Source organism: Lutra lutra, chromosome 16 (assembly GCF_902655055.1).
Source record: "Lutra lutra chromosome 16, mLutLut1.2, whole genome shotgun sequence".
NCBI classification, from domain to species: Eukaryota; Metazoa; Chordata; class Mammalia; order Carnivora; family Mustelidae; genus Lutra; species Lutra lutra.
Genome location: NC_062293.1, coordinates 59030433 through 59058192, shown reverse-complemented (window position 1 = coordinate 59058192; position 27760 = coordinate 59030433). Strand labels below are relative to the sequence as shown.

The 27760-nt window shown below is 58.8% G+C and overlaps 5 protein-coding genes across 12 annotated transcripts; all 5 read left to right on the top strand.

Moving 5' to 3' along the window:
- The first annotated feature begins 567 nt into the window (after positions 1 to 567).
- On the top strand, positions 568 to 2714 carry SPEM2 (SPEM family member 2). Its single transcript, XM_047708011.1, has 3 exons — positions 568 to 943; positions 1107 to 1164; positions 1316 to 2714. Exons 1-3 carry the CDS (start codon positions 806 to 808, stop codon positions 2647 to 2649), a joined length of 1530 nt encoding a protein of 509 aa, XP_047563967.1. The 5' UTR covers positions 568 to 805; the 3' UTR covers positions 2650 to 2714.
- A 571-nt stretch (positions 2715 to 3285) lies between these two features.
- On the top strand, positions 3286 to 7698 carry SPEM3 (SPEM family member 3). 2 transcript variants are annotated; one of them, XM_047705903.1, is made up of 5 exons: positions 3286 to 3486; positions 3629 to 3686; positions 3785 to 4293; positions 4390 to 4556; positions 4851 to 7698. In XM_047705903.1, exons 1-5 carry the CDS (start codon positions 3349 to 3351, stop codon positions 7567 to 7569), a joined length of 3591 nt encoding a protein of 1196 aa, XP_047561859.1. In that variant the 5' UTR covers positions 3286 to 3348; the 3' UTR covers positions 7570 to 7698. The 2 variants fall into 2 exon arrangements, with proteins under 2 accessions (XP_047561859.1, XP_047561858.1); XM_047705902.1 differs by having other exon boundaries at positions 3785 to 4556.
- A 1623-nt stretch (positions 7699 to 9321) lies between these two features.
- On the top strand, positions 9322 to 11461 carry TMEM102 (transmembrane protein 102). Its single transcript, XM_047707268.1, has 2 exons — positions 9322 to 10025; positions 10127 to 11461. Exons 1-2 carry the CDS (start codon positions 9812 to 9814, stop codon positions 11440 to 11442), a joined length of 1530 nt encoding a protein of 509 aa, XP_047563224.1. The 5' UTR covers positions 9322 to 9811; the 3' UTR covers positions 11443 to 11461.
- An 896-nt stretch (positions 11462 to 12357) lies between these two features.
- FGF11 (fibroblast growth factor 11) lies at positions 12358 to 18334 on the top strand. The gene is made up of 5 exons (XM_047707271.1): positions 12358 to 13718; positions 15374 to 15484; positions 15686 to 15789; positions 16059 to 16257; positions 16543 to 18334. Exons 1-5 carry the CDS (start codon positions 13526 to 13528, stop codon positions 16617 to 16619), a joined length of 684 nt encoding a protein of 227 aa, XP_047563227.1. The 5' UTR covers positions 12358 to 13525; the 3' UTR covers positions 16620 to 18334.
- A 108-nt stretch (positions 18335 to 18442) lies between these two features.
- On the top strand, positions 18443 to 27530 carry CHRNB1 (cholinergic receptor nicotinic beta 1 subunit). Of its 7 annotated transcripts, none has more exons than XM_047707265.1 (11): positions 18444 to 18575; positions 18663 to 18802; positions 19392 to 19436; positions 19955 to 20064; positions 20150 to 20258; positions 20558 to 20705; positions 21029 to 21238; positions 25358 to 25581; positions 26013 to 26194; positions 26518 to 26665; positions 26957 to 27530. In XM_047707265.1, the coding sequence occupies exons 1-11, from the start codon at positions 18515 to 18517 to the stop codon at positions 27095 to 27097; spliced, it is 1518 nt and encodes a 505-aa protein (XP_047563221.1). In that variant the 5' UTR covers positions 18444 to 18514; the 3' UTR covers positions 27098 to 27530. The 7 variants fall into 7 exon arrangements, with proteins under 7 accessions (XP_047563223.1, XP_047563221.1, XP_047563220.1 ...); XM_047707264.1 differs by having other exon boundaries at positions 20135 to 20258; XM_047707262.1 differs by having other exon boundaries at positions 19392 to 19505; positions 19922 to 20064.
- Positions 27531 to 27760: the final 230 nt, after the last annotated feature.

Genomic DNA, 27760 nt, shown 5'->3' with positions numbered 1-27760 from the left:
GCGAGGGGGCCAGTGGGCTTGGTGACCACAGCGTGTCGCCTGCAATCCTTGGCCAGGGGGGGTGGGGGAAGGTAGGTGCTAGAGGAATCATCGCAGGGAAACAGGAAGGACAGGGAGGGAACGGCACAGTGGGGTGACCCCGGAGGGGACTCTTGCTGTCACCCTAGCTGCTGGCCCCAAGTAGGCATGGGTCGAGGGGACCAACTCCACAAGCTGCCTTGATGTCTCATGAGAACGACGACTTGGAGGAAATTTTTTTTTTTTTTTTTTGACAGAGAGATCACAAGCAGGCAGAGAGGCAGGCAGAGAGAAAGGAGGAAAGGAGGAAGCAGGCTCCCTGAGAGAGCAGAGAGCCCGATGCGGGGCTCGATCCCAGGACTCCGATTATGACCTGAGCCGAAGGTAGCGGCTTAACCCACTGAGCCACCCAGGCGCCCCTGGAGGAAATTCTTTATGGACCGTTCAAGCCCTGTGAAAACCATCTTACAACTATAGCGACCCTATTTTCAACTCACGAATCCGGTGACAACTTAAGCAGGCCCCTGTGGGAGACAGAGACAGACTAAACTCTGGGATATCCGGGGACGGGGGCCCCGTCAAGTGGCAGCCAAGGGCGGCCATGGCCATCTAAGGGCGAGCTGAGTGGATAAGAATGGCCACCTCTGCATTGTGACTCCCCACAATGTCCCTCATTATGACCCAGACCCTTCACCAGCTGGTAGCTGTCCCCAGGTCCCGGCATGAGTACAGTGTGGTCGGGGCTTGGGGGGGGCGGTGGCCCAGGTGGCCCTAGGGCCCCCCCGCCATGGAAAACCAGCTCTGGTATGACAACGTGGGGTGCTGTAATCAGTATCAGGAACATCCGCAGGATCCCGAAGATGTGCTGCTGCTGCTGGTGGGCCTCATCATCCTGGTGAACATTGCAATCAACGTGGTGACCATGGTCAGTGCTGGCGGTGGGCCGCCCCCACAGGCAAAGAGGGTGGGGGGGGGGCGCCTGCACCTGCAGGAGTGTGCTCTTGGCTGGGAGCCAGGTAGGAGTGTGGCGGGGGCAGGGGGGCGGGTAGAGAGCCGCCTGGTCCTCACTCCCGCGCCCCCCTCCCCAGATGTGGCATGGGCTCCAGAATGCCTTAGACAAGATGACCTCTCGGATTAATCAGAAAAGTAAGTATGGCGGCAAGAGAGGTCAGGGACACGGCCCCCTTCCTCCCACCCCAACGTCACCAGCACAACCCGAGAAACCCATACCGTCCTGTTCCCAACCCTGAGCTCTTTTGACAGTCGTCCCGACCTCACGGACTCTTGTCACCCCCAGATGAAACCTCCCAGCCTTGTGAAAGTCCCACCAAGGATCCCCCTGCCAAGCCCCAAGACGTCCACGTCCACTGCACCCTGGAGCCCATGGAAGTGAAGCTGGCCCAGCCGGCGTGCTACCCATCCTCCTCCTACCACCATCTCCGCAGCTCCCGCTCCTGCCGCTGCCGCCGCCCCTGCCGCCGCCGCCCCCGCAGCCGTGGCCCCCGCCAACACCACGGCCACCGCCACAGCCACCACCACCACCACCACGACTCCTGCAGCCACCAGTGGGGGCCGAAGAACCAGAAGCATTTCTGCCACAACCGCTCAGCCTTCCGCAGCCACCGTCAAGGCCGCAAGATGTCCCAGCTGCGGGTGGTGCCCTCCTTCGGGGGGGACCTGGACTCCTACCTGGAGGAGGAGGACCTGGCCTTCCCACACCCCAAGTACCCACGGGGCGGCTGGGGAGGGCTTTACCCGCAGAGGGGCCTGCCCTCCAACGTGGGACTCTGGGGCCGCCGGGGCGGGATCCTGGCCAGTCTGCCCCCACCCTCCCTCTACCTCTCGCCCGAGCTGCGCCGCATGCCCAAGCGCGTAGAGGCCAAGTCAGAGCTGCGGCTGCAGTCCTGCGGGCCCCACTGCTCCCAGTCCCGAGTCTGGGGCAGCATGGAGGTAGAGCAGTGGGCCTCGCCTCCACCGCCCCTCCGCCGGCTGCCCCCCAATCCCTCCTGGGTCCCCGCGGGGTTCAGCCCTTACCCCTCAAGTGGCCAGCTCCTCTATGACTCCTGGGACCACCAGCGGCGGGGTCTGGAGGGCTCCGAGCCCCCGCCTGCCCTGGTGCCCCGGGGCTCCCGGCCCGAGGCCCGCGAGCACTGCTCCCCCCAGGCGCACCGGCGGAATGTCCCCGGCCACGCTTACAGCCAGCCCAGCCGCAGCCCGCACCCATCCACGGGCCACCTGAGCTACAACGCCCGAGAGCCGCACGAAGTCCGGCGCCGGGCGGCCGAATGGGCTGAGGCACTGCCGGCTTGGCACCCTCTGACAACCTCCACCTCCCTCACCATGCTGGGCGAGACCACCTACCAACGGGCCCCGGCCCCCTGCTCGGCCCTGCTCCCCCATTCCTCCCAGCCCCTGCCCGAAGCCCAGGTCCCTGAGCCCCCCCAGCCCCAGCCCACCTTCCTGCCGCTCAGCAGGAACCCGGGGGGCACTGCCAGCTGCCAGGTCTACGACAGCCTGGAGCTAAAGCGGCAGGTGCAGGAGAGCCGAGCGCGGGCCAACTCGCTGCCCCCACCCTCCGTCTCGGCCTCGAGGCCGTCGCTGCACCGGAGCCGGACCGGGAAGCTTCACTGACCCGCGGAGACACTGGGGCCTGGGGGCGCATGGAGAGGCAGGAATAAAGAACAACAGAGTTCGGGAAGCACTGTGGTGTGTTCTGCGTTTGGGAAGGGCCCCTCCTCCTGTCAGCCTGCGTCCCCGTGGCTGTGGCCTCCGTCCCCCCTGGCAGGACCCTGGTCCCACCCCATGACCTACGAGGCTCTTGCAGCCGGGAGACCGGGAGACCGCCACCACCCATGTCTGAGCAGCTCTGGGTGGCTGCCCTCCCCGGTCCATGAGTGGGCTCCGCGGCTCAGCCCCACACGACACGGTGAAGGTCAGATTCCAGGCCGGTGCGTCCTACCTCGGCTCAGATCCAGGGCCACTGCCCCATGGAGAGCAGGGAGAAGGCCAAGGCTCTGAGGCCAAGGTCTTCCCAGCCTCGGGAGTGTTCGAGGGATCGAAGTAGGGCAGTGAGGGAACAGAGGAGGAATGAGGGCCCCAGGGCAGGGCGCTGGCTTCCAGTCCCGCTGGACTTTGGGGGCTCAGGTGAGGAGAACCTAGTACCAGAGCAGGCTGTCCTAGGCCCTCCATTTCCTCCCCTCCCTCATTGTGACCCAACACCTGCCCCATTGTGACCCAGTCCCTCGCCCCCTCCCCCACGAGAGGAGTCTGGCTCCTAGTGAGTATGTGGGGGCCACGGGGGGGGCCCAGGTAGTCCTGGGACCCCCGGCCATGGGTGAGCGAGCCCACCACGGAGCTCAAGTGTGCTCTGGCACCAACCCCAGGAAGTGCCAGGACCTCGGAGACTCTATCCTTCTGATTCTGGGCAGTGTCATTTTGCTCAACGTGGGGATCAACGTGGTGACTCTGGTCAGGGCGGGGGCAACAGGGTTGGGGGAGCCTCACGGTGGGAAGGGGCCAAGGTGGGTAGGCTGCCGGGATGGGGCAGAGCACGGGCTGGGCAGCAGGGCTCACTGCACGTCCGGGCTCCCCCCTCCCCTGCTCCCCTCAGCTCTGGAGGCATCTGAAGAGCTCCCTGCGGATCCTTTTCCATCATTTTTTCCCTAAAGGTGAGTGGACCCCAGCAGGGCCTCAAGGAATGTGGGCCCGTCCCCTCTCTCAGCCCCTCAGGAGCCCTGGCCTTGCCCCCTCCCCACTGTGCCCGCAGACAAGCATCCCAGCTGTGCAGGCGGCCATCCCATGTGCACCCGCTGCTCCATGGACCCCAAGAACCTGTGCTCGAGAGTCTCCTCCCGCTTCCACCGTCGCCCCGGCTTCCTGGCCGGGCACCCTAACCATCTCAGCTCCTGGATTCCAGACATGAACGACGAGAAAGCTTCTGGGTGCTGCTGGGTGCCACCTCCGTGTGGGCACACCGGGGCTCCCGTGGATGCTCCCTGGGGACCGTGGAAGGAGGGGTTGATGGGAGCTGGGGAAGCCCCCCAGGTCACAGCCTTAAAGGCCCAGGCCCCCTTTATCTCCAGGCACCAGACACCTTCCCAGTTCCCCAGGATGAGCACGGTGGACGTGGTTCCCCTCCTCTTGCCCCATGAGAGCAAGACCAACACCCCAGACTATGACCCACCCCGTGCCCCCGCCCAGACCCACACCCACTCCCCAGCCCATACCCTTGAGCACACCACAGCCCAGGCCCAGACCTCCTTCCCAGCCCATGGACCTGAGCGCACCACTCCCAGGGCCCAGACCTCCTTCTCAGTCCACACCCCTGAGCACACCACCCCCAGGGCCCAGACCTCCTTCCCAGTCCACACCCCTGAGCACACCACCCCCAGGGCCCATGCCTCCTCCTTAGCCCATGCCCCCGAGCACACCAGCCCCCAGGCCCAGACCCTCCAAACCCATGGACCTGAGCACACCACCCCCAGGGCCCAGACCTCCTTCCCAACTCACACCCCTGAGCACACCACCCCCCAGGCCCACACTTCCTTCCCAGTCCATGCCCCTGAGCACACCACCCCTGGGGCCCACGCCGCCTCCTTAGCCCATGCCTCTGAACACAATACCCCCCAGGCCCAGGCCTCCTTCCCAGCCCATACCCCTGACCACACCACCCCTGGGGCCCACTCCTCCTCCCTAGCCCACGCCCCTGACCACACCCCCCAGGCCCAGACCTCCTTCCCAACTCACACTCCTGAGCACACCACCCCCCAGGCCCATACTTCCTCCTCAGCCCATGCCCCGGAGCACGCCACCCCCCAGGCCTACACCTGCTCCCCAGCTCACACCCTTGAGTATAACCTGCCTCAGGCCCAGATCCATTCCCCAGCCCAAGCCCCCAAGTACCACTTCCTTCAGGCCCATACCTACCCCATAGCCCTCACCCCTGAGCACATCACCCCCCAAGCCCATGCTGCTGAACACACCCCGGCCCTGGTCCATGGCCCCGAGCACACCGCAGTCCAGGCCCATACCTACCCCCCAGGCTTTACCCCTGAGCACACTCAGCCCACTCCTGCCCAGGCCCAGAACCCTGAGCAACCCCCAGCCCATCCCCTGGGTCACACTCCTGAGCACGTAATAGCCCACAGCCCAGCCTGCACTCCAGCCCATGATCCTCTAACCCACACCCATGCACCTCACCCGTTGGTGCCCTCTCCCGCCTCTGCCCCAGCCCCTCCCCCAACTACCCTTGTCCCAGCCCCTCCTCCAGCCCCTGGCCCAATCTCCGTCCCAGCGCCTGGCCCAGCTCTGGTCATGACCCTGACGACCACTCCTGTCCCCACTCCGGTCCCTGTCACCACCCGTACCCCCATCCTAACTCCTATTCCTTCTACCCTGACTGCCTTTGGCCAAGACCTCTCCACTGGCCACGTGGTCTACGATGCCCGCAGGGTGAAGCAGAGCGTGCACCATATGTGCCCCCCTCCACCCTCTGGGTATTCCAGAAAGGATGTGGGCACCCTCCGCAGGCCCCAAGAGGGGCAGGGTCTGGACAGCTCTGGTACAGTGGAGCCAACAACGAAGCAACCCAACAGGGACAGTGCCAAGCCCTCCACAGGCTCCGTCCTGGGCTACCTGGAGTTGGGGAATGTGGAATGGAAGATCTCGAATGATGCCAAAGACAAGTTCTTACAGCCCAAGACCTTCCCTTATTTCAGCGTCCATCCCTGCAGTTCGGAGAGGAGACGCAAAGATTCTCAGACTCCGGTCTACCCCAAATTCCTTGTCTACTCCAAGGAGGCCACACCTTCTCAGTGTTGCTTTCATTCTCTGAACACTACCCAGAGCTCAGTGAGCACCATCCCTCCCCCATGCACTCTTTCTCTGCCTCTTATGTCCCCCAGATCCTTTGTCCCTCATCAAGCCTCCAACCACCAGCAGCTCTCTGCCTCAGTGCGACCCCCCACCTTTCCCCCAACCTCCAAATCTTCTCAGTCCGTCTCCTCTTCCCAGTTCCCCATCCCTCTACACTTCTCCAAGACTTTCCAACCCCCAATTCCACCCCAGCCCCCTAAACTTCAGGGGAGTCTGGGCCTCAACCAAGATTCTGGCCTCCAAAGGACTTCAAGCCTTTCAAAGGACTTGAGAGTTCCCAGGAACACAGGCCTTGCTGAAGATCCAGGCCTAAACAAGCCCCCAGGCCCTACTCTAGACCCTTCTCTCTGCAAGAGTCCGAGCCCTTCTCAAGATTCTGGACTTCACAAGAATCTGGTCATTACCCAAGATTCTGGCCCCCAAAAGAGCCTAGATCCTACTCAAAATGCAGGTATCTTTAGAAGGCCATGTCTCACCCAACCTTGTAACCTCCACAAGGACATACCATTTCCCCAAACTTCCGACATTCAGAGGAGTTCAGGCTTTATGCAAAACTCTGGCGTCTATAGGAATCTAGAACAAAACCAAGAGACTATACACCATAAAAGGCAAGATCTCTCCCAGACAACAGGCCTCTGTAATAGTGCGGGACCCTCTCAAGATTCTGGAATTTACAAGAGCACAGGTCATGCTTGTGAGCTGGAAGTCTCCAGGAGTCTAGGCCTTCCCCAAGATCCTTGCCCACAGAAGAGCCCATACCAAGACTCTGAAGTCAACAGGTGCTCAGGCTTGATGCAAACCTCTGGTCTCCATAAGAGCTCAGGACTTACCCAAGACTCCGGAGACTACAAGAATCCAGGCCTGACACAAGCCATTGAAGTCGAAAGGAGATGTGGCCGGACACAAGACGTTGGAATTTACAGGAGCCAAGAATATAACCAAGACCCTAACTTCCACCAGTACCCAGGAATTAATCAAGATCCTGGCCCCCATAAGGGCCCAGCCTTTACTCAAGACCATGTCCTCCCCAAGACTCAAAGCCTTATTAGAGAATCCAGCCTCCACAAGGATTCACCCCTTAGCTCACATCCCAACCACCCCAAGAACCCAGGCCTTGCTCTAAGTACCGACTCAGAACAAGTCTTGGGCCTGCCTCAGACCCCAAAGTCCTCACTGTGCCCGAAGTTATGTGCATCTGAGCAGGCTCCCCAGAAGGAGGACCCACAACAGCGCCTTCCGTGGCTGCCTGTCCCACCTAGTCAGAACTCCAGCTCGCCCAAGCCCCCGGCGGTGATCTACAATGACCTGCAAACCTTCTCAGAGGTCCCTTTGCTAATTGAGCTGCAGCCATCCTCCCGGCGAGCAGGTGGCCAAGACTGGGCGTACCGTCCCGTGGATCCGGTGCCTTCAGCCTCCCAGAGCTATCGCCAGATGTCTATGCCTCCCAAAGTCAACTGGAAGCCCTACTGCCCTGGGTCAGGCACCCGGGTTGGGCATGTGGTCTTCGATGCCCGCCAGAGACAGTTTGGGGTGGGCAGGGACAAGTGTGAAGCTCTGTCTCCCAGACGCAGTCGCCAAGAGGCGTGCAGCAACCCCCCGGAGACCACCAAGGAGTGGGGATATCAGAGTGTGATGAGAACCTTGGAGAAAGAGGGGGCAAAGGTGCATCAGGAATAAAGAGGCGAGAGAATGATTGGTTGTTTGGGGACATCTGCCCTAGCCCTGTTCCTGATGCTGTGGCCCCCCCACGGGGCCCAATGAGGGCTGCTACTCTATCCCTGCCCCTGTTTCTCCTGCATCCCTGTGTGGCGGAACCCCCGATCCCCAAGGCCCAGAGCTGCCTCGTCCAATACAGTGGCCATGAGCCAAATATGGCTGTTAAAACGTAAATTAATTAAAATTAAAATTTAGGGGCGCCTGGCTGGCTCAGTCGGTAGAACACGTGACTCTCGATCTCAGGGTTGGGAGTTCAAGCCCCATGTTGGGCATGCACGGAGCCTACTTAAAAAAAAAAAAATTAAAATTCCGTTCCTCAGTCTCATTACCTACATTTAAGTGCCCGGTAGCCATGTGTGGCTACTATATTGGATGGCACAGATTTAGAACCTTTCCACTGTCACAGAAAAACCTATCGGACAGCAATGCTTTACAGTTTACAGAAACTTTCCTTTCCCTTGTCACTCAAACCCAGCATCTTCAAAGCTTGCACAGAACCCAGAGAACTTAGTCGTTTTCAGTGTGACTGAGAGGCCACCCTCTGGGGAGGAGGGAAGGAGTAGAGACACCCTATACCCGATTGCCCCCCAGACTGTGAGAAAGAGCCTAGCCTTCAGTCTTCCCCCCAACCAGGTATGTGGAAACCCGCCTCCCCCGTTCTGGGCTGTGTTTTGGGCCTCAAGGTTCCTGAGGGCGAAGAGATTTGTCAGGGACTCGGAACCCCTGAGATTGGGGCTTCCCAAATCAAGCTCGATTCTGAGAGTCCCCTCCTACGCAGCTCTTTGCTGTGGACGTGGGCCGACCTCACCTTGGACATAGTCCTTCCAGGGAGGGGTGCAAAGGGAATGTCAGAAGTCTGGTGGTGGACTGGTCTGGTCTGCGGGCCTGTCCCTGGTTCCCTGTGGTTCTGTCTTCTCATTCTGGGTCCCAGACTCATCCTGGGCTAGAGCTGTATCTCTGGTGGCCGTGGTCACTGAAGGTGATTTCCTCCTGAGAGTGTTCCACTGCCCTGCCCCAGCCCGGGTGGGATTTTCCTCCGGACTTGATTTTCAGTCCTGATAACACTTCTGTGTGGGCGCATGAGCTGGCCGACCCCGAGGTGTGTTCCCCGCCAGCACTCATGGGTTCGAGGTGGGCATCACCAATACCTATGTCCCTTCCCTGAGCCAGATGTTTTTTCCTGGGTCACCACCTGTGTGTGCTTGCCTGACACTGACCTGGAAGGGATGCCTTGGCACCCAGCTGGGAGCCCCTCTCCAACACCTCTCTGGCCGCACCCTACCATGTGCAGCCTTTATAGGCTGCAGTCTCGTCTCTCAAATGAAGTTATGATTGCGTGGACGACCCCTCCTAGATCTAAGCGACCTGGACTCCTCTACTTCCACAATAGATGCGGAGGCCCCTGTTGCCCCCCAGACCCCTAGGGTATGTCCCCCTTTATTATTTGCTCTTCGGAGCCATCCTGTTCCAACCCCACGGAGTGTTCGCGTGGGCCTGACCTGGGCTTGAAAGTCACAGGAGTTGATCTCCACAGAAACTACAACTTCCATCAGGCACTACTTCAGCGGAACAGGAAAGGATGCAGGGGCGTGGCCTCAGCTCCACCGCAGCTCGGGAGACAAACTACAACCCCCAGCACAGCGCGAAAGCTCAGCAGCGCGGAGCGCGACAGATCTCCGGCAGGAGGCGGGGCCGGGCCGGAACTGCCCGGACGGCCTCCAGAAGGGGGCGTGGCCCCAGCTTGGGGGCGTGGCCTCGAGCTCCAGGAAGAAGCTACCTGTTGAATCTTTCTGTCCGCTGCCTGCCCACCCCTTGCAGCTATCCCTAAGAGGGCAGCCGCAGACCACAAGCGGTTTCCGAAAGAGAGGTAAGGGGAGGCAGACCAGGGGCGGCGGCGGCGACTATCAATATCCCGTCGGAGGGCCCAACAGCTACCTTTTACCTGCTGAGTCAGGTGAGCCGTTCCATGGGGGCGGGGACCAGCATTTGAGAAAAGGGCAACGGCGTTGGAGGTATTTATTTGTTCGGTTTCAAGACTAAATTTAGAGCCCTTCAGCTACAGACCTTTTGACGAACTGTGCCTGGGGCACTCCGGCGGCCCTGGGAGGAGAGAAGAACGCGTGCGACTTTTTGGCCGCAGAGGAGCGGCCCGTCTAAGCGTCCTCCCGTCCGTGTTTTCCTTCGCCCCAAACGGCTGAGCCACATGGCTTCGGCGGTCTGGGGGAGTGCGCCCTGGTGGGGCCCGCCGCCCCCAGCCCCAGCCCGGCCGCTCACCGACATCGACTTCTGCTCCGGGGCGCAGCTGCAGGAACTAACGCAGCTGATCCAGGAGCTAGGTGTGCAGGAGAGCTGGAGTGACGCGCCCAAGCCGGGACCCGACCTCCTCCGGGCCAAGGACTTCGTCTTCTCGTTGCTGGGTAAGTCACCCTCCCCGCCTCCGGCCACTAGCAGCCTTGAGCCCCGCCCCACCCCGCCCGGGCTTTGGGCCGTGCCCTCCCGAACCCGTCTCTTCCCGTAGGTCTCATTCACCGTCGGGACCCCCGGTTTCCTCCCCAAGCAGAGCTCTTGCTGCTTCGTGGTGGGATTCGCGAGGGCTCCCTAGATCTGGGACCTGCACCCCTAGGTCCTTACATCCGGGGACCTCATTACGACGCCGGCTTTACACTCCTAGTGCCCGTGTTTTCGCTAGACGGCACTGGGCAGGAGCTCCAACTGGATGCGGAGTCCTGTTCCGCGTGGCTGTGCCTCCCAGAGCAGGTCCGCGGAACCTCGATCCGGGAGGCTTGGCGGGATTGCCTAGGACCTCCAGTCCCAGGAGGACGTGACTCCATCCGCCGAACCGAAAGTGAAGGAGGTCCCGAGGGCCCCCAAACATCCATGGACCAGCACGGTTATGTCACTGAACCTGAGCCAAACGTGTCTTTAGAAAAACCCTCTAGTAACGTTTCCAGGCCCAAGCCGCCCGAGCAAGACAGAATCGATCACGGCTTTTCCACCCCACTGAAAAACCTGAATGGTGACGTCAGGAAAGCAGCCGTCCTCAGCCCAGTCCCACCGCCGTTGGAGGACTGGGAGGCTTGGCCCACACTTTGCCCCATCCAGGTGGCTACGTGGTTCTTTGCTTCACTGGCCGCGGTGGCTGAGTCCCTGTTCCCGGTCCCGGGTGCCCCACGCTTGGTCCACGCCGCCCGCCACGCGGGATTCACCACGGTCCTCCTGGCCACGCCAGGGCCGCCGCGCCGCGTCCTGCTCTTCGACCTGATTCCCGTGGTGTCTGTGGCCGGCTGGCCCGAGGGTGCTCGGAGCCACTCGTGGGCTGGCCCGCTGGCCCCCGAGTCGTCATCCTTCTACTTGGTGCCCGGCGGCCACACCGAGGGGCCAGGCGCCTCCGGCTGGCAGCTCTGCTTCGCCCGCCAGGAGCTGGCGCTCAAGGCGCGCATACCCGCTCCGCTGCTGCAAGCGCACGCGGCGGCCCAGGCGCTGCTGCGCCCGCTGGTGGCCGGGACCCGGGCCGCGGCGCCCTACCTCCTGCGGACGCTGCTCTACTGGGCGTGCGAGCGGCTGCCCGCGCTCTATCTCGCGCGGCCCGAGAACGCGGGCTCCTGCTGCCTTGGGCTGCTGGATGAACTGGGCCGCGTGCTCGAGGCCGGGACGCTGCCCCACTATTTTCTGAGCGGCCAGAAGCTCCGCGCGGGGGATGGCGCGGCTGCGCTGCTCGGGGCGTTGGCCCGGCTCCGCGGGGACCCAGCCCAGGCCCTGCGCGCCGCGGTGGAGGAGGCGAAGGCTGCACGCAAGGGGGGCGGCTTAGCGGGCGTGGGAGGCGGGGCCCATTAAAGACGCTGTTCCTACCCGCGTGGAAAGGTGCTTCTGTTGGCCAGGGGGATGTGGCGGAGGCTGCTAGCCCATCGCCGAGGAGACACACTTGAGCGTCCTGGGTCGGAAGAGCACCGCCGAGAAGGCCTTGAGGATTCCTCCCCATCTTCCTGCCCTGTCCCTGGCACCGGTCGTCCCATTTCTGGCCCCTTTACTCCCCAGATCTGTGGCCAGCACCCGTCCCGGCTCGGCGCATCCTCCGGCCACCATCTTCCCAATTTTTATGGTCTTTTGGGAGTCAGTAGGGAAGGAGTGGGGGTGCATTTTTGCTGACAAAACGCAGCAGGAAGGTGTGGAGACCAGGGACTGACCAGTTTGGCTCGCACAAAATCGGAGAGATTAAGAAGGCAGGCCAGGTTGCGCCCCGGGTTGGATCTCGCCACCGCCCCTCCCCTCTGCAGTTAGACCCCACTTTCCTCATTCAGTTCTGCCCTCCCAGGCCGGGCAGTAGGGTCCCTTTTCCCACTCTCCCAGCGTCCGCCATTCCATCCATCTTAAGCTCAACCTCTCCTCCCATCCAGGGTTCCGTTCAGTGCAGTCACCTCCTTGTCTCTCCTCCTCTGAACCCCAAGACGTGCGGCCTTGCCTTGGCTCCGCCTGCCTCTAAGACCGTCCCCACTCCCTGCCTCCAAGGAACCCCGGGGTTCCGCCCGCCAGGCTGCACCCGCCCCCTCTTTCCCGGCGTCTCCGCCCCCTGCCCCGCCCCCGGGCTGGCTCTCCGAGGAGGGGGAGCTGCTGTCGCCGCCGCCGCCGCCTCAGCTCCCCACTGCCGCTGCCGCTGCTGCCGCCACCGCCGCCGCCGCTCTGCTTGGTCCAGCCGCCCAGCCCGGTGCTCTGACTTCGCCGGACCAGGGCGCTCTGCGGAGACACCCTTCCTCCTTCCTGGGGTCCGGGGCGCCTAGCCCGGCGTGGGGGGAAGCTCCGCTGGCGAGGGACAGGGAGGGAGGAGCCTGGAACCGGAGCCAGTGCCACCCGTCGCCGGATCAACAAGACAGGACAGGTTGAGGGGCGTCGGGGAAGGAAGAGGGGTGCTGTAGGCTGTCCCGGGGAAGACGAGAAGCCCTGTCGCAGAAAGCCCTGATGCACTCTGACTTGTAGGGGGCCTGTTCACAGTTGGGAACCGGTGATAACGTGGGTGCACTCCTCTTGGGGGCTGATTGGATTGGAGGGCGTGGGATCTAAACAGCACCAGCTGTCCCCGAGGAAATTAAGGGGCAACCAGGGGAAGAAAAACAAACAAACAAACAAAAAAAACGGACGCTCCTTATCTCGAGGTGACAGAAGCCCTCCAGACAAGCCCTAGGAAGGGCGGATTTGGAGGTGACTTCAAAAGGGGTGGAGGGTGACAAGGTGAGGAAAGGGGCACAGCAGCTGGAACCATGTACCACTAGAAATGGAGGTGACTTGGTGAAAAAAAGGTATGGCCCAGAGACAGGGTCTGGGAACCCCTAATCGCTGAATGGGGACAGCCTGGGTTTTCCCAGACAGTTTTGGGGGACTTCATTGAAAAAAGTGGGGGATCCTTTCCACTTAGAGGGTGGCAAAGACACCAAGGTTGAGTTCCTCCCTGACATTGGCAGTGCCCCAGCAGGGATGGGGTTGAGCTAATATATCAACGCTAATGACCCGCACCCTTTAGGTTACAAGAGTGGATTTGGGAGGAGTGCGGGTCCCCAAAATAGGGTGGAAAGGTGCCTGGGACTATTGGAACCACATCTTGCAAATTTTGAGGGTCTTGACTTTGGCCTAAGGGAAGTGGGGACAGGGACAGTGAAGAACAGGGTAGTTTCCAGTAGGGGACAAAAGTCGAGGGTGGGGTCAACAGATACACAGGGCGCTGGGGCCAGTCGAGCTAGCACGGGGCCCCAGGTGGGAGCTGGCGGCTAGGGGTTGGGGGGCCTGGGGCTTATCCTCAGGTCCCGTGGGTGAGGCGGTGAGTTGGGACCCCAGCGTCGAGAGGATGCCCTGGTGAGCGGGCTTCTCTTGAGGAGCCCAGCGCGCTCCGGGGCCCTGCCAGTTTGGGGGTGTCTCCTCCCGGGGCGCCATGGCGGCTCTGGCCAGTAGCCTGATCCGGCAGAAGCGGGAGGTTCGCGAGCCCGGGGGCAGCCGGCCCGTGTCGGCACAGCGGCGCGTGTGTCCCCGCGGCACCAAGTCCCTTTGCCAGAAGCAGCTCCTCATCCTGCTGTCCAAGGTGCGACTGTGCGGGGGGCGGCCCGCGCGGCCGGCCCGCGGCCCTGGTGAGTGGCTGGAGCGGGGTCTCCCGGCCTGGGGTCTCTCCGCCTGGGAGGTTGAGGCCAGGGACTCCGAAGGATGGGGCCCGACTGAGGGGGGTTCCCCGAAAGTGGAAGGGGGTGGGCCAGGACCACAGAGTCTTTGCCAGACGATGCCTCAGTTTCCCTTCTCTTTTGCCCATAACCCGGAGTCTCCTTGCTGTCGAGTGCAAGGGGAAGGCTTGGGGGGCTAGGTCTGGCGCTCCCAAGCCTCGCGGCTCCGGCTCGCCGCCCCACCCCCCAACGCAGGAGTCCCCACCCCCACCGTCCGCCGCCTACGTGCCGGCTCTCGCGATTCTTTCAATGCCAGGCGGAGGGGTCTGGGGGTTCCGGACGCCTGGGTCACCCCGAGGGTTTCTGCAGCTCTGGCAGCCCCGCCCCCGCCCCGGTTCTCCCGCTCCTCCACGCCTTGGCTCCGTTCCTGCTGGCCGAGCCTCCCTGGCTCGGCGCCAATCTCCCCAGCTCTCCCCCGGGTGTCCTTGCAGCTACCTCGCCGGCCCGCCCCTCTGTGCGCCCTCCTCAGTGACCTGCGCCTCGAGAGGGGCGCCGGCCACCCCCATTACCCCCTGCGCGGCTCCGAAAACGGCTTCCCCATGCTCTGGGGGACCCTCTGCCGCGAGGAACTCAGAACCTACACCGGGCGAGAGACCCGCGCGGAGACTGGGGGGTCGTACCACCTCCGAGGGGGTACGGGGAAGTCGACCGAGAGCAAGCGACCGGGCGGGAGAGTGGCGAGGGTTGGCGCGTGGTCCCCGTCCAGGCACGACTGGCAGGAGTCCCTCTGGGCCCGCTCCCAGCTCCCCCAGGGGCAGCCCCCTCGTGCCCTTCTCCCCCCCCCGCCTCCGGCCCTCCGTAGTGGTACGGTCCGCAGCCCACCCTCTGAGTGGGACCTGGCCCCCACGTGACTCCGCCCGGCTGGCCAGCTCCCCGGCCCCCTTCCCCCATTTCCTAGGGTTTGGTACCGAATGTCCCCCACCTCAGGCGGGTTACCTGGCTGCAGGGGAGAGGCTGGGCCTCAGGGAGGGCCGGGCCCCCGCGAGCCCGCGGACTGACAGACAGACAGACAGATGGGTCAGTGTCAGACAGGCCGGCGCTGGGCCAAGGCAAGGCCCGCGCCAAGCGAGCGGCAGCCGCAGCAGCAGGTGCTGAGTCAGCGTCGGGCCCAGTCCCACCCCCACTCCTGAGGGGGCGCCCCGACCCTGTGGTCACCTCGCCACCGCCCCACAGTCACAAACACTGGCCCTTCTGCAGTCCTGCCTGCCTCCCTCCGTCCTCTGCCTTCTGATGGCTCCCCCCTTCCTCTTCCCTCATCTCCCCTCCCCCACTTCTGGTGGAGCTGTAGAGTAGGAATTAAGCCATTTAAATAAATTTCAATAAATTAAGCCAGAAAGCTGGGGGTTAGAGGAAGCAGAAGGGATCCACACCGGGTCTTCCTCCGGAGTCAGAGAGAGGTGGGAGAGACCCTGCTTGGAGGATCAGAGAGCTGAGGCCCTGGAACCCTCGACCTCCCCATGCATTCTCCCCTCTTTCTTTCCTCCCATCCCGCCAAGTGGAGGAATGGTTCTGGGAACAGAGATGTCATTTTCGAAGATGAATGTCTCTCTCTCTCTCTCTCCCTCCAGAGCCTCAGCTCAAAGGCATCGTCACCAAACTATTCTGCCGCCAAGGTTTCTACCTCCAGGCGAATCCTGATGGGAGCATTCAGGGGACCCCAGAGGACACCAGCTCTTTCAGTGAGAGGGGAGGCCAGCGGCTGGGTGGGAAGGGAGAATGCGGGGACAGGAGGGGACCATCCTATTCCCACTTCCGGTGCTGTTGTTTTCTGTCTGGCTCTTTGGCCCCCAAGGGAAGCGGTGGAACTGGGCTGGGGGTGGGGGAGGTGGGCTGTGGGTCTGAGGCCCCCAGCACTGATGCCCCCCTCTCCCGACCCCCAGCCCACTTCAACCTGATCCCTGTGGGGCTCCGTGTGGTCACCATCCAGAGTGCCAAGCTGGGTCACTACATGGCCATGAACGCGGAGGGGCTGCTGTACAGCTCGGTGAGACGGCGAGGATGAGTGACCTGGGGTTTGCCCCTCTAGTCTAGTTTCCTTTTATTCCAGCCCTCTGCCCCCCAAATCTAGGGGGTGACCAGACTCCCCCTCACCCTCCCTTTCTCCCGGTGTCTGCATGGAGTGAGAAGTGGGCCCTCCCAGCCCCAAATGTGTGGATTCTATCCTGGCCCTTGGTCTTCCCAAGGCCCCTTTCTGTCCAGTGATACGTCTTTTTTTGTCTCTTTGTGGGCCTTTCTCGGTCTCTGTCTCCTCAGCCACATTTCACAGCTGAGTGTCGCTTTAAGGAATGTGTCTTTGAGAACTACTACGTTCTGTATGCCTCCGCACTCTACCGCCAACGCCGCTCTGGCCGGGCCTGGTACCTGGGCCTGGACAAGGAGGGCCGAGTCATGAAGGGAAATCGAGTCAAGAAAACCAAGGCAGCTGCCCACTTTGTGCCCAAGCTCCTGGAGGGTGAGTAGGGACTGCGGAAAAGCTGGGCCACACAGGAGGGTACTGGCCTTGATGTGGACATTGAGTGACATGCCAATCAGGGCCTGCAAGTATCCAGGAGGACACCTGTTATGCCAAGTCAAGCCAGGAAGGCTTTGGCCTTTGGGGGTTTGGGGAGCCCTCCTCCTGTGGGCTGGGGTTCCCAGAGGATGAGTGTTGGGGAAGGGCACCCTTTCAGAGCTCTGATTCCTTCTAGGTCTCTCGGGGTCTAATTCTCCTTCCTGCTCCTCTCTCTCCCCTTCACAGTGGCCATGTACCGGGAGCCTTCTCTCCACAGTGTCCCTGAGACCTCCCCTTCCAGTCCCCCTGCCCCTGAAATGTAGTCCGTGGACTGGAGGCTCCCTGCCCTTGCACGGAGCTGGCCACTCTCACAGCCTGTCCCCTAGCCCTGTTCCCGGCCCTGCCCCAACCCCTGCCGCCATACTCATGCCCTGAGCAGCCAAGTCCCAGCAGGTGCTCTATCCTAAGGGAGCCGAGGGGCTGGCTGTGACTCCCCACCATCCCTGACCCCAGGCTTCCAGCTCCTGGGAGGAGTTCAGAGAGGGGGATTCTGAAAATGGTCCTGGGTGATCACTTCTTTCCTTCCACACAGCCCCTCAAAGCCTTTTCCCAAGAAGGCCCAAGGGGGGATCCAAAGCCGAGAGAACAGAACCCCAGGCTCAGTCAGTTCCTGGAGCCCTATGCCCTCTTCATTGCCACTGAGCCATAGATTTATAGGTCCATGAGAGCTCAGGATCAGTTTCCTTTTTGCCCGACTCCACCGCCTGCCTTGTTCTGGACGGGTTCTGGAACACCGGGCACCCTGGTCAGGGCCCTTTTCGCACTAAGGCTCTGTGCTGGAATGCTGGCATGCTGCCAGGCTCTGCTCTGGATCCAGCAGGCTTCTGTCCTTGACCCAGATGGACCCCTGGTTTCCAGGTAGAGGGAGGCTAGATTTGAGCCCTGTCCAGCTGCTGGCCTTGGCCTGAACTAGGACCAGTCTCAGATCACCACAGTTTTAACTTTCTTATCCCAAAGACACCCAGTTCTAGAGCATGGGGTTCTAGATGCACATGGAGCCATAAGTCCTTCTGAATCTCAGCTCTAGGACATAGACCACGACTCTCAGCCCTTCCCTCCAGCATGGAACTGGGGCCTATACAGCCATATTAGTGCTCATAGAGACCCACCCTCCTACCTTCTCTAGTAACGCCTATCACAGGTGAGCTCCGGAAAGAACCCAGCTCTGATTCACCAAGAACTTTGTTGATGAATCAAGAAACACTTCTGGTTTTTCCTAGACTTTCTAAAAATCCGATTCTTCCTATAGAACACTAACGTTATTTTTACATGCTGTTTCCAGCTCGGGCAGCTCAGCTGGGGTCCTGCCAGGGAAACGGAGTCTGAGGAAGGGCAGAGGAGTTTGGGAAGGAATCTCTGCTCATAGCAGGGAAGCTGGGATGGCCAAGGGGCCAAAACCGTGGCATTATGTTGGCTGTGCCTGGGTTGGGGGCACGTGAACACTTAGCTACCTCAGTAGGAATTCCTTCCAGATCCCCTTTAAAGCTGAGGTCTCTAAGGTAATGGGTCTAGAATGAAAAGAACAAACAGGACACAGCATTGCTCCCCAGTGCAGGACCCCAATTCAGCAATAAGTTCTGCCCCTCTCCCCTACAAGTCAGGCCAAGGACAGTGAGGGCCCCTTGGGCTCTGAGACCTCACATAACCCCAGAGCTTCTGACTTAATAGAACTTGCTTTACCTTACAGCTTATAACTTCAGCTAAGTTTTAGATACCCAAAAAAGGCCTGACTAGATTTTTCTGAAAAGCGTGGAGAGCTAGGGGTAGGCCTGAAAAATATCAGGAGCCCACCAGTGAACTAGGGGACCTGGGGAGACCCTAAAGGGAGAGGCTCTATTTCTCGCTTGTTGCAAGAGGGGTACATACTCCCCTGGCCCGCACAGACCCCCGCTCAGGATCAACCCATCTCCTGGCTGCTCCCACAGGACAGGGTCTCCACTCCATGCTTTCTCAATTAAAGAAGATTTATACAACTGAAGTGTCGTCTGTCGTCTATGGGTGGCGGGCATTGGCAGTTGCTTGGGGCGGGACCAGGTCCCAGGGGCGGGGCGGGTGGGCTGGCGGCTGCCCCCCAACGACAGGTGCACATTCCTGGGCGTCTCGTCACTTCCCCTGCGCTGGCGAGCCGAGCGAACTCACTGAGCAACGCGGCCGGGCTATGACCTCAGAGGCGCTGCTGCTGCTGGTGCTGGGGGCGCTGGGGGCGCCGCTCGCCCCGGGTACGTCTGGGCCTCGGGGTTGGGCAGTGACGGGGCCAGGGGTCGTGACCGGGCACGGTGGCTTCACTTCGAGCTCTCCTCCTCCAGGCGTCCGCGGCACGGAGGCGGAGGGCCGGCTCCGCGAGAAGCTCTTCTCTGGCTATGACAGCTCGGTGCGGCCGGCGCGGGAGGTGGGGGACCGTGTCGGGGTCAGCATAGGCCTCACCCTGGCGCAACTCATCAACCTGGTGAGGGCGCACGCCCGGGCTGAGGTCCCGCTGGCGGACCGGCCGGGGGCGTGGCTTTGGGCGGGGCGTGGGGCGAGGCCAGGCCGGGAGATGGACGGGCGGTTAGCGGAGATTGGGTCGAAATCGGACCCATGGACAAGCTGTGGGCTTGGCTGCTGGACGGACCGCGGGTAGAGCGGGGTAGAGCGAGGAACCCTGAAGGGAAGCCGGGGCCGCGGGACTGGCTGGGGAGCGGGACTTGAGGCGGGGTCGCAGGCTGGGGCGGAGCTTGGTGCCGGATCGGGCTTGCGAAACAACAGCCGGCGGAGATTCAGCGCGGGGTGAGTTACGGACTGGGGTGGGGCCCGGGGCGGGGTCGGGGTGGGGGGGGGCGAGCGGGCTGGCAGCCGGATTAGCTAGCGCTGTAGACCGCCGGAAGTTTCTGAGGTAGAGGCGGGGCTCAAACCAACGCAGCATCTAGGGGGAGGGGCTTGGAGCCAAGAGAGGGGAACTCTGGAAAACGGGAGTTTCCAGATAGACCTTGACCTGCCGAGCCCCTTCATTTCTCTTTGCTCACGTCACTTCTACTCTTTAAACTTTTCCCTTCTAGAACGAGAAGGATGAGGAGATGAGCACAAAGGTGTACTTAGACCTGGTATGCAGACCCCACGGGGTGGGAGAGGGTGTCCCGCTGCCTTCCCAATTTCCTCCCATGTCCGGCTCGGTAAGAGCAGTTCCTGCATCACGACCTCAGAAAACGGAACGGAAACGGAAGCTTCAGGAAACAATACCTATCTTTACTCTGGGAGCTGCATTCCACGCATTCCTTACTCTAATTTTTTTAAAACACTGTTTTGGGGCCACTAATTTGATTTCTGATCCACTAAAGGGTCGTGAACTGCAGCTTGAAAACCACTGTTTCAGTGGCTAGCTAGTGCAATCTCCTCATTTTTACAGACCAAAAATTTGGGGCCCAGGGCGAGGGAAGGGGAAATTAGTTGATGGGGTCCCAGCGAGTAACGGTGCAGTCGGAACCAGAACCCCGATTTCCCGAACCATAGCCCAGGCCTGAGGGCTCCCCTTCCCTGCCCTCCCTCCCCGGCTTCCTGCGGACATCCCACATCCCCTCCCGGGCTCCAGCCCCCGATAGCCTCTCAGCCTCTGCTCCCACAGGAGTGGACTGACTACAGGCTGAGCTGGGACCCCGCGCAGCACGAGGGCATCGATTCATTCCGCATCACAGCTGAATCCGTGTGGCTTCCGGACATTGTGCTCCTGAACAAGTAGGCTCTTCCCTAAGACCGGGAGGTGGGCGGGGTCTCCTGAGGGCGGGGTCTGATTCCAGCTGAGAAGGTTCCGCCCCCGCAGCAACGACGGGAATTTTGACGTTGCCCTGGACTTGAACGTCGTGGTGTCTTCCAATGGTTCAGTGCGCTGGCAGCCTCCAGGCCTCTACCGTAGCAGCTGCAGCATCCAGGTGCCCTGGCTTCCCCTGGGAACCCTGCTTCCCCAGCGACTACCGTCCCTCCTCCATCATCCCCCATAACCCTCCTATCGCGCCCATCCTCCTGATTTGGCGTGGTTTCACCTTCTCTGCCCACGATCGCTGACCTGCAGTGTTTCTCAGTGACCTCGCTTCCGTTGCCCATAGCCTCCCTTAATAATCTTCCAATTCATCTGTGGCCCTATGTCCCTGTGACCTGCCTAATGACCTCCCAAGGCCCCCAACCTCGAACAGCTCTCTGGCAGCCTTTGGTGACTCCCCGCTCCATCCAGGTCACCTACTTCCCGTTCGACTGGCAGAACTGCACCATGGTGTTCAGCTCCTACAGCTATGACAGCTCAGAGGTCAGCCTGCGGACCGGCTTGGGTCCCGACAAGCAGGAGCGGCCCGAAGTGCACATTCATGAGGGGACCTTCATTGGTGAGTGGGCATGGTTCCCCCACCCATGGGCTCTATGATTTCCAGTTTCTAAGAGGCTGATAAATACCCTCCTTCAGCAATGCCCGCTACGACCCTGTGGGGTCGGCAAAATAAGTGGGATTCTCTACATTTCGCAGATAAGGAAGTGGAGACTCGTTCAAGTTCATCAGAGACGGGTTGCCCCGCCCAGTGTCCACAGCTAGTGTCTTATCCCATCAGCCACTCCCAGGTCTAGGATGTGGCAGAGCAAGCCATATCTGGCGACAATAAGGACAGGTCCCACATCTGTGTCCCTTTCTTCTCTCCCCTCTCTTTCCTCCCAGAGAATGGCCAATGGGAAATTATCCACAAGCCTTCTCGGCTAATCCAGCCTCCCACAGATCCTAGGGGAGGCGGGGAAGGACAGCGTGAAGAAGTCACCTTCTACCTCATCATTCGCCGGAAGCCTCTCTTCTACCTGGTCAACGTCATTGCCCCATGCATCCTCATCACTCTTCTGGCCATCTTCGTCTTCTACCTGCCACCAGATGCAGGTAAGGGAGGAAGAGCCCACAACCCACCTTCTTACCAATTGCTCAGCTTCCCGTCCACCCGGAATCCAGGCAAGGTTTTTGGGCCAGCCCAAGCCATCATGGATTGTGCTGCTGCAATCTTGCTCAGGTTTTCCCTTCAGCCAGAGGCTTTTCCTGGATCCAGGTTTTCCCTCCAACCTCAGGCTGGGGGTGCGGTGCGGTGGGGGGCTTTGCAGCCCAGATCTCTCCATCTAGGAACTCCTGAACCCTTTTCTGCAACCCAGGTCTGTTGATCTAGGAACTCCATAACCCTTTCCTCCAGAATCCTAAAATCCCATCCTTGGAACCGACCAATTCCTGGGGTTACACAGCACTCCCTTTCACTTTCCCCAGTCCTGGTATACACCCCCCCACACCCCCCTGTTATTTTTCAGACACCTACTAGCCCTTTGGGGATTCCTTTAGAAATAACAGCAACATATCTGTAGGAGAAAGCATAATGTAGTTACAGAGTAACCTTGGGCAAATTCCTTCCTATTCGTCCCCACCCTAATAGGATTATTTTGAGGATTAATTGAGTTAATAGAATTATGCCTGGTACCAAGTAAATTCTATGTAAGTGTTGGTATTATTTTTACTATTTTTTTTAAAGATTTTATTTATTTGACAGAGAGAGATCACAAGTAGATCACAAGTAGACGGAGAGGCAGGCAGAGAGAGAGAGGGAAGCAGGCCTCCCGCTGAGCAGAGAGCCCGATGCGGGACTCCATCCCAGGACCCTGAGATCATGACCCGAGCCGAAGGCAGCGGCTTAACCCACTGAGCCACCCAGGCGCCCCTATTTTTACTATTTTTGAGCACTTGCTATAAGTAGTACAATGAACATGTTACATATAACTCAATTCCTTTTTTTTTTTTAATTTATTTTATAAGGGGGGAGGGGCAGAGAGAGAATCTCAAGTAGACTCTGGGCTCAGCACAGAGCCAGACATGGGTCTCGATCTCATGACCCAGAGACCACGACCCCCCAGAAATCAAGAGTCAGTCCCTTAAGCGACTGCATCAGCCAGGCACTCCTACATTAACTCAATTCTAATCTTTAGAACAACTTTGTGAGGTGAGTGCTGAATTGTCTTCCCCTTTTACAGAAGAGGTCAGAGAAGCTGAGAGAGTTTAAGTCATTTGCCCCAGTTTCAGCTAGAGTCACAGACCGGTAGCGTCTCGATTCCAACTCTGGTTGGTGGCAGTCTGATTCCCAGACTGGAATCCTTAACTCTGTCATTTAAAGTATGCTTTCCGGGGCGCCTGGGTGGCTCAGTGGGTTAAGCCGCTGCCTTCGGCTCAGGTCATGATCCCAGGTCCTGGGTTCGAGCCCCACATCGGGCTTTCTGCTCAGCAGGGAGCTTGCTTCCTCCTCTCTCTCTGCCTGCCTCTCTGCCTACTTGTGATTTCTCTCTGTCAAATAAATAAATAAAATCTTTAAAAAAAAATAAAGTATGCTTTCCTTCTCTCTGGCATCGAGTTCTCTGTCTAGGGAAGGAAAGTGATCCAGCTCTAGAACAATCTTCCAAATGTAACTTCTCTATTTTTTTTTCCCCAAATGTAACTTCTACTTCCTCCCAGAGCAGGGCAAACCTTGGAACCCAATATTATAGGACTTAAGTAAAGTAGACCATAAAAGTTTTTTTTTTTTTAAGATTTTATTTATTTGACAGATCACAAGTAGGCATAGAGGCAGGCAGAGAGAGGGAAGCAGGCTCCCTGCTGAGCAGAGAGCCCAATGCGGGACTTGATTCCAGGACCCTGAGATCATGACCTGAGCCAAAGTCAGCGGCTTAACCCACTGAGCCACCCAGGCGCCCCTGACCATAAAAGTTTTTATTTCAATACCTTCCTTGAAGTTTGAGGTGCCTGTTTTATGTCCCGGGAATAATCAGCCACCTGGCATCTCTGTATATACTTTGTTTCATTTTTAGATCCTTCAAATTGCTATTTAGGTGCTAAAATGGGCTACAGGGGTTGGTCTGTTCATTCATGCAATGGTATTTGTTTAGTATCTGTCATGTGCTAGGCACTGGGGCTCCATCAGTGAATAAAAGAGACAAAACTCCTTGCCCTTGTGGAGTTTACATTCTACTGGGGAGACCGTCAATAAAGCAAATACATCTATTAGATAGTATATTAGAAGAGGACGGGTCCTAAGGAGGAACATAAAGTAGGACGAGTGGTAGAGAGGATGAGACTGGGCGTTATTTTATTTTATTTGTTTTTAAAGATTTTTTTTTATTCATTTATTTGACAGAGAGAGATCACAAGCAGGCAGAGAGGCAGGCAGAGAGAGAGGAGGAAGCAGGCTCCCTGCTGAGCAGAGAGCCCGATGTGGGGCTCGATCCCAGGACCCTGAGATCATGACCTGAGCCGAAGGCAGCGGCTTAACCCACTGAGCCACCCAGGCGCCCCTGGGGTTATAATTTTAAATAGAACAGGGGGCACCTGGGTGGCCCAGTTGGTTCAGTGCTTGATTCTTGATTTCTCCTTAGATCATACCTCGGGGTGTGAGATCAGCCCCAAGACAGGCTCCATGCTGGGTGTGGAGCCTGCTTAAGATTGTCTCTCTCTTGGGCGCCTGTGTGGCTCAGTTGGTTAAATGACTGCCTTGGGCTCAGGTCATGATCTTAGAGTCCCAGGATTGAGTCCCACATCAGGGTCCCAGCTCCATGGGGAGTCTGCTTCTCCCTCTGACCTTCTCAGCTCTCATGCTCTCTCTCTCACTCTCTCTCTCTCAAATAAATAAATAAAATCTTAAAAAAAAAAAAGTTGATTCTCTCCCTCTCCCTCTCTAAAAAAATAAATAAATAAAAATAAAATAGATCGGTCAGGGGCCCCTGGCTGGCTCAGTCGGTACAGTACATGACTCCTGATCTCGGGGCTGTGAGTTCGAGCCCTGCGCTGAGTGTAGAGATTACTTAAAATTTTAAGAAAAAAATAGAATGGCCAGCGAATGCCTGAAATAAAAAGGAAATATTTGACCAATATTTGAAGGAAGAGTTGAAGGGGATGAGAGAATGACCCTGGCAGATAGATAACTGAAGGAAGATGTACCAAGCGCAGTTAACAATGAATGCAAAGGCCCAGAAGTGGGAGTGAGTCTTGCATATTCAAGAGTGAGCCAGGATAACTGAATGAAGGAAGCCGGGAGAAAAACAGTAGGAGATAAAGTCAAAGAGATAATGGGAAGAAGGCATCGTCAAACAGTCAAACACAGTCAAACAGTCAAACACAGTCAAACACTCCGAGGTCTGGCTTTGATGCTCAGGAAGATGCAAGCCACAGGAAGGTTTGGAGAAGAGAAGTGATACGATCTGATTTACATTTTAACAAGCTCAATCTGGCTGCTCTGTTAAGAACAGTCAGCAGGGGGACACCTGGGTGGCTCAGTGGTTAAGCAGCTGCCTTCGGCTCAGGTCATGATCCCAGTGTCCTGGGATTGAGTCCCACATCGGGCTCCTTGATCATCAGGGAGCCTGCTTCTCCCTCTGCCTCTGCCTGCCATTCTGTCTGCCTGTGCTTGCTCTCTCTCCCTCTCTCTCTCTGACAAATAAATAAATAAAATCTTAAAAAAAAAAAAAAAAAAGAACAGTCAGCAGGGGGAAGTAGGATGAAGTGAAGAGACCTTTATAAAAACTCAGATCTGAGTTCGTAGTGTTTTGTAGAGATATATTTTGAAGGTGGAGCCAGTAGGGTTTGCTGTGGATTGGATATGGGATAAGAAAGTGAAGAGAATTGAGAATGACTGACAGGATTTTGGCCTGCCCCAGGATTGGTCATTCATGAAATGGGGAACCTGTGGGAGGGGCTGGTGATCAGGGGATTCGGTTTGGGACAGGTTTAAGATGTCTATTGGGCATTTAAGATATCTACTGGACATCCACCTGCTAACATTCAGTTAGCAGGTGGCTATAAATCCGGGGTTTAGAAGAGTAAGTCCGGGCTGGAGGTATAATTGTAGGAGTCATCTGCGTGCACTTGGCCCTTCCCAAAGCCTGTGCTTGTGTGGGCTGGAAAACGGTCACTGATTAGGCCATGGAAATTGCCTTCTGGCAAAGCCTGACCCTTCTGCCTTCCTCTCTGCCCCGTAAGGAGAGAAGATGGGGCTCTCGATCTTTGCCCTGCTGACCCTTACCGTGTTCCTGTTGCTGCTGGCAGACAAAGTTCCTGAGACCTCCCTATCTGTCCCCATCATTATCAAGTACCTCATGTTTACCATGGTCCTCGTCACTTTCTCCGTCATCCTCAGCGTCGTCGTCCTCAACCTGCATCATCGCTCACCGCACACCCACCAAATGCCCGCTTGGGTCCGCCATGTAAGATGGACCTCGGTGTTAACCCTCGGTGCTAGCGTTCGCTGTTCTGTGCCCGTATCGCCCCTGCAGCCCTCCTACCACTTTCAACCTCCCCTTTCTCAGACCCAAGGGAGAACTACAGCTCCTGGGGTGGAGCGTCTTGGTGCCGAGGCCTGTTGGGTGTTGAAACGTTGCGCAGTCGACACTGTCATGTCCTAGATCCTATCTTTCCTTCGTCAGCACTGCCCATCCTGGGTTCCAGGGACACATTCCCAGGGTCTGCAACCCACTTCGGAGCTCTTGAGGCTGCGTGGCTCGGCGGGACGCGCGCACGCAGGCGCGGGGGTGGGCCGGTGGATGGGGTCGGCGGGCGGCTTCCCCTCGGATCTGAAACCAGGAGCGCCTCCCGCCCCCCCCCCCCCTCCGCGCCAACTCGCCTTTCTACTCTGCAGATCTTCATCCACAAACTCCCTCTGTACCTGGGTCTGAAGAGGCCCAAACCCGAGAGAGACCTGATGCCGGAGCCACCTCCTGTGGCCCTCCGGGATTCTCCAGGAAGTGGCTGGGGTCGGGGAACAGATGAATATTTCATCCGGAAGCCACCGAACGATTTTCTCTTCCCCAAACCCAACAGGTAGCACCTACTCCCCGTCGCCTACAAGTAAGAGAGAGCGGGAACCACAGTTCCCAGAAGACTGTGCAGAGGCAGGCAGCTTGAGGTCCCGGAAGATGCCCTTGAGGATCATGGGAATTGTAGTACCCCGTTCCACCGCCTACTTTGCGGAAAGGCGGAAACTAAAGCGTAGAAAGATGGGAGGAATTGCGGAAGGCTGGAGAGGTCGCCGCTGGCGGGGAGAGCCTAAAGGGCCTTCTCACGGTTTGAAAACTGACAAGAGCGTTGGAGGAGGGAGTCGGGACGGAGCCTAGAGCGTGGCCCAACTGTCCCGCCTCTTCCAGGTTCCAGCCTGAGCTGTCTGCCCCGGACCTGCGGCGACTTATCGACGGTCCGACCCGGACTGTGGGCCTGCCTCCCGAGCTACGGGAGGTCGTTTCCTCGATCGGCTACATCGCCCGGCAGCTGCAGGAACAGGAGGACCACGATGCGGTAAGTCCAATGACGGTGGAGCAGGGCAGGGCCTGGGTGGCCTTGGCTCCACCCGCAGACCGCGGCTCCGCCCCCAGCACCCGCTTTTGCTTCTGATTGGAAGCTTGCCTCCCTTGGTCCCGCCCCCCTGTGTTCCGACTGGCTCCTCGCCCCATCCGTTGCCCGCAGTTTCGTTTTCCTCCGTCTCGCTGCCCGCCCCTGTCTCTGAGCGGTAGGACAAGGACAAGGGTACAGGGCAGGCCTTCCCTGGGGGTCTGGAGCTCAGGCACAGTCTACTCTGCCTACCCCCAGCTTAAGGAAGACTGGCAGTTTGTGGCCATGGTAGTGGATCGCCTTTTCCTGTGGACCTTCATCATCTTCACGAGCGTTGGGACCCTCGTCATCTTCCTGGACGCCTCGTACCACTTGCCCCCCGCCGACCCCTTTCCTTGAGGACAGAGGGCCAAGACACGAGTCCTCGGCCAGCTGAGCTGAGAGTGGGCAGTACTCCCAAGGCCTGTCCCTTTCTCCCTCTCGACTCCACTAGGAATCCAGGCTTCGCACATCATTGCCTCTCTGGGGAGAGCGCCCAAGGGGGACGGGTCCGAATGAAGCCTTGGGCCCCAACAGAAATGCACTATCCGTTTATTTATTCTTTGGTTTCTTGTAGAAGTTTCTTTGGATATCAAAGCTAGGTTGCCGGGAAAATGGAACAAAGAATGAGTAGATTGTACGCTCTAGGAGGGCAGGGACTGTGTCTTATTCGCTGTAGTATCTCCAGCACCTGGCACAGGGCCTGACCTATGGGATGGTAGGTGCTTCACAGTCGTTGAGTGATTAAGGATTTTTTCTTTCCTGGAAGGAAATACACCAGTTATTATCAGTGCTTATGTTTGCATGTTGAGACTTGTGGTCATTCTCTTTGTTTTTACTTTTCCGTAATTTATTGTTTTGTAATAAGTGAAAGGATGCATTTGAGGGGAGAAAAGAGCACTTTAAAAACCTTCATTCAGGTTCCAGCTTCAGTGCTCAAACTTTAGATAGGTATTAAACCGCTCTGGGCCTGAGATTCCAGGACTGTAAAATGGAGCTAAGAATAGTATCTGTCCCCAAGCC